Genomic DNA, 5,510 nt, shown 5'->3' with positions numbered 1-5,510 from the left:
GGCCTTTGGTCTCAGACTGGAACTTCCTCTATTGACTATTGATTCTGTTTCTCTGGTGAATGCTGACTCACACACACTCCTGGAAATATAGTGAATAAAATTATTAATAAGTACTTGAACAGTTACTTGCACACAAATGTTTATAGTAGCACTATTTACAATAAGCGTAAAGTACAAACAACCCAAATGTCCATCAGTGAATACGTGGAAAAACTAAATGTGGTATACACTTATCATGTAACATTATTCAACCACCTAAGGAATAAAGTACTGATGTATGCTACTATGTGGATGAACCTTAAAACAAGTGCTACATGAAAGAAGCTTCTGGGAGGGGGTATTGGAGAAAAACTGCTTAATGGGTATGGTATATTCTTTGGAAGTGATAAAAATGGTTTGGAACTAGGCAGAGGTGCTGATTTCACAACACAGTGAATATTGATGCCACTGAATTTTTCATTTTAAAACACTTACTTTTGTATTATGAAAATTTCACCTTAATAAAAAAACATTAAAGCTAGTAAAAGGAAAGCAAGTTTACTCCTACTTTTCATCACTGCCTTTGTCTCTGCTGTAATTGATTCAAATCAACGTAAGAGATTTTTCTTCCTGTAGCTAAATTTCCAGTGCTGAAGTTTTACCTGCTGTTGATACGTCATTCTCCAAAAAAGGAAAAAAGAAAGTATGAGCCCTTCCTTTGACACTATGCTTTCTGCTCATAGTTCACAGTTTGCTGATCATTTTTTAATCATAGATAGTTGGTTAATTTCAGTAATTATTTCTCTACATCTGCTGAGGTGAGGATATGTATTTTTACTTTATTTTGTCAATATGGTGAATTACATTGATGGATTAGAAATGATATACTAAACATGCATTTCTGGATTAAATACTTCTAGAATACATGATGTACTATGATAGTATTATGTACTGTTTTATATGTCAATGATGTACTATGATAGTAAACATGCATTTCTGGATTAAAAACCTCTTGAATATATGATGTACTATGATAGTATTATGTACTGTTTTATATGTCAATAAATTTGCTTTGCTATTTTTAAGCAATATCCATGTACATTTGTAAGATATTGTGTGATTTTTCAGTCAGGTGTTACTGACCTCATAAAATGAAGTAGAAAGTGTTCCTTTCCTATTCTATTATTGGATTAAGTTTATGTAAAATAGGAATTATTTCTTTTTTAATGTGCCATTTACATGGAAGAAAAGACTATAATTTTTATAAAGATTTCCTGGCAATTTGGTGATAGCAGAAGGGAAATAAACACCAAATATAACTAGAAAATCACTGCTAGATATTTCTTCTCCCTGATCCACAAGTTTAGAACTGTTTTTATATACTTTGTGCTAGGCTTTATCTTTCTGCTTCAACGCAACTACTTTCATCAACAGAATATCTTTAAGCTTGAATGAACTGTGTATCTGAGCAGCAGTGTTAATTAAGGAAACAGTGTTCGTGTAGGACCTACACGATATCTTCTCCTTACTGCCCATCTAAATTCCTTCTTTTTCCCATCAGAGACAATCTTTTTCTAAGGTGATGAACAGAAGGGAAGGACGCTTATGCAATAAAAAATATCATTTACAACCCCTGGAATCCTCATACCATAAGGCAATCATTTACAACCCCTGGAATCCTCATTCCATAAGGCACTGTCCATCATTACCAAATTTTTTAAAGTCTTCATTACTAAACATGACATAAAAATTAATTATTACATAATGTGATGGACATTTAGCTTATAATAAATTCTCCACTACATGACTATTAATTCTGCATATTCTCCCTTTAGTCTTGTGAACATTTTCACTAAGGGTCTTGTCACAGGTCGTTAGAAAGAAAACGAAAAAGCTCCACCTATCCAAACCATCACCAAGACTTGAAAGTAAAAACATCATGTAATTCATACCTAGAAATGAATAGTCCATCACTGTCACTTTGTAGACCCCACAAGGAAATCATTTCTATTAAACAGATACTCACTTTGTCATTTAAAAATGTGTATATACAAGTTAAAAGTATAACTTTGAAGTTCTTGAAGAATCTCTGCATTATATTTGTGCAATTAAATGTTCATTTAAAAGCATTTTCCAAAATAAAACAACCTAATTGCAGATACTCAGAGATTTTTTCTTCTTTATAGTTTTTCTTTTGTTTTCCTCTGTAAAACAGAAAGCTAATTACAGTTTCAAAATTATGATTTACTTACTTCCTACCATCTATGTTTTAAAAAGTTAAGATTTTAAATCCAATGACCTACAGCATATGTCAAATATAGTTTATTTTTTATTGCATTCACACTCCTTAAATATATTTTGCTCTTTTATTAAAATGTTTTTTATTAACATAAACTCAGCCTATTAAGATACTAGACTGGGACATTTAGTTAAGTGTGTATGACTTCTAAGAAGTTAAATAAATTATTTACTCCTACATTAAAACATTATGGTTTGTTGAAAATATTTCTAAGTATTGTTAAAAAATCAGAAAAGTAGGTTAAGTTACACAGTTTGGTAGTAAAGCTTTATATTAAACAAAATTACAATTTTTTTTATTTGGAAATAAAAGCTTCCAATTCAGGCAAAGCCAGGAATATAGTTCAAAATTTGCATTTGTATTGGAACCAAGATACATGGAAATTTATTAAGACTGTCTTTCCTGTGAGACATCAACCATGATCAGAAAGTGACAATCAGCAAAGACAGTCATTTAGTTAAGCCAAATGCTCCATCAACTTATAAGAAACTTTCATCACACTAGGACAGTTATATTTCTCTTGAACATAGAAGAATATTTTCCTGTTAACTAAAATTTACCATTCAACTTAGATATGTTAACATATTGGGCACAATTCTTCATTCCTCTCCGTATCTATACTCTTTGTCATGCAACTTTTCAGTTCCATAAGAGGGAGATGTACTTCCTCAACCGCTGACTTTGTGCTCATCTGTGTATTCTTCACGGGCTAATAGAATGTTAACAAACATGACACAGATGAAGCTTGACCTATCTTTTTTGCACACTCTCCCTGATGGCTAAGCCAGTGACAATGAAAAACAATGTTCTAGATAGCACAATGGTCCAAAGAAGATTACAGACACACAGAGCAGAGCTACCTAATCATTATGCAGATCTATAGACTGCAGGTGAGTCCCCCAGTCAGACCAGATGAGATCAAATCAGCCAAGATGGTGTAACTGATATCAACAGAGCTGCCTAAACGATTGACAAAAAAAAATTGCATAATGTTACGTATCACTGTAATTATACTTTATTTTGTTATGCATCAACATATAACATACATAAACCAACACTGGCATGAGTGACAAATTCAGGTTAAGAAATAGTTATATCTGAATCGTGTAGTTATTTTCATTTTTTAATATCTTGAACAAAATGACCAAATAAAATTTATGTTAACAAATATAATTTGAACAACCGATATTTTGGACTTTGGGGGCAGAGATATGTGTTACATGTACTTATAATGTATAGATGCTCCTTGTGTACAAATGAAAAATAGCTATTTTTGAAAAAGAATGGAAGATTTACGTTAGCAACCAAATGGTAATGTGTACTAACTCAGAAATCTCTACGTGAAAACCTCTGAGTTTAGAAATTTATTTTTTTTCATGACAATTGTAAATGGGCTTACTTTCTTAAATGATCAGGCATTTAATTGTTCTGATATGTTTTATTTTATAGCTAGTTTACTAAAATTTAAGGGTAACAGGGATTGAATAATCACTTAAATGGGGGTTATATTAAATGCATGCACTGCTTTGCTTTTTGAAAAAAGAATGTGAAACGTTAAAAATTCTAAAATTCAGGTTAGTCTGAACAATATTCTTAAAAATGAAAAACTAAAACTTATAGACTTTATCATATGTGACAAAATAATTTGTAATTGACTAACTTTTTGACTGTTTCCTTCACTTCCTTGTTCCTGAGGCTATAGATAAGGGGATTCAACATGGGGATGATCACTGTATAAAAGACAGAGGCCACCTTGACCAAGAGCCATGAACTTTTGGAGTTAGGAACACAATAGAGAAAAAGAATTGTACCATGGAAGATAGTAATGGCAGTTAGATGGGACGCACATGTGGAGAAGACTTTCTGGCGCCCCCCAGTTGAATGCAGCTTCATGACAGTGATAAAAATGAAAATATAGGAAGTAAGAATGATCATCAGGCTGCTTATTTCATTGAATGTGGCAGAGACTAAAATGATCTTGTGGCTAACGTAGGGGTCAGAGCAGGACACAGCAACAATGGCAGCATGCTCACACACAAAGTTATTTATGATATTATTTCCTCTGAAGGACAATTCCAGTAGAAAGTAGGTAAGTGTCAGGGAACAGACTATCCCCCAACAGTACGATGCAGCCACTAACATGGAACAAAGCTTCTGAGACATGACAACTGTGTAGAGCAGAGGGTTGCAAACTGCCACAAATCGGTCATAGGCCATCACCGCCAACATGAAAGTTTCTGTCACCACAAATATGCATGCAAAGAAGAATTGCATGATGCATCCTGTGAAGGAGATGGTCCTGTCTGCCACAACCAAGTTCTCCAACAGTTTGGGTGTAACTACTGTAGAGTAACAGAAATCAACAAAGGACAAGTGGCTAAGGAAAAAGTACATGGGGGTGTGGAGTTTGGGATTGATCTTGATGATGGCAATCATGCCCAAGTTCCCCAGCACAGTGACTATATAGATGGCCAGGAACACCAGGAAGAGGGGCACCTGGAATTCTGGATATTCTGAGAAGCCCAAGAGGATGAAGGTGAATCCAGAACTCTGATTTTCTTGGGTCCTAGGACAAAATAGAAAAGTTGAGCCAGAGAAGTGAGAAGAAATAATTGCAGAAGGTAGATTAAAATAAGGAAATGTGAAGAGGCTTAGTGACTATCTGTAAAGAGTGTGGTGTTAATTTGAACCATTGCATTATTTCAAGAGCTAGAATTTACTACTGTCACTATTATGTAGTGGATATTGTATGTGAGGAAATGGAATAATAAAAGAAGGGAGTTGAAAAGGGAAGAACAAAAATGCGGTCAGTCCTAGTGTATTTCAGAACATTAGACTCAGATCATCAGAGAAAACTGTCTTCATGAGAAGGACCAGTATAACTTTTTGCATGAACCTTAGTTTAGTGAAAATGCTTATCTTGGAGGAAATACTTCCTTCCCTGCCTTACCTGTTAAACTGTTTGAAATTAGATCTGAAAAAGAAAATTAATCACTAAGTAAAATGGTCCAGTTACATTTTTTCATTGTTGTTTCTGTAGCTATTTCTGCATTTCTCTTTCCAGCAATCTTCCTATACTCAGTCACACATTTCTCACCACATATTGTATAACTTTCCTGTAAAATAATAATGCACTTGATAAGCCACATTTGCCTAATTATTGAACGTTAGAATAGTCTGTTACTTCTTCTTGATGTATTATAATATCAGGTATTAAGGGTAATTTCTGATG

The 5,510-nt window shown here is 33.6% G+C and overlaps 1 protein-coding gene across 1 annotated transcript; it reads right to left on the bottom strand.

Moving 5' to 3' along the window:
- Positions 1 to 3,904: 3,904 nt before the first annotated feature.
- LOC103582948 (olfactory receptor 5D13-like) lies at positions 3,905 to 4,844 on the bottom strand (the record flags this gene model as incomplete). The annotated part of the gene is made up of 1 exon (XM_008564402.1): positions 3,905 to 4,844. A coding segment is annotated over one exon (940 nt), but the record flags the coding sequence as incomplete, so codon positions are not given.
- Positions 4,845 to 5,510: the final 666 nt, after the last annotated feature.

Source organism: Galeopterus variegatus, unplaced genomic scaffold (assembly GCF_000696425.1).
Source record: "Galeopterus variegatus unplaced genomic scaffold, G_variegatus-3.0.2 Scaffold18631, whole genome shotgun sequence".
Taxonomy (NCBI): Eukaryota; Metazoa; Chordata; class Mammalia; order Dermoptera; family Cynocephalidae; genus Galeopterus; species Galeopterus variegatus.
Note: the sequence above shows the minus strand (reverse complement) of the source record. Positions and strands in the feature narration are given on the sequence as shown.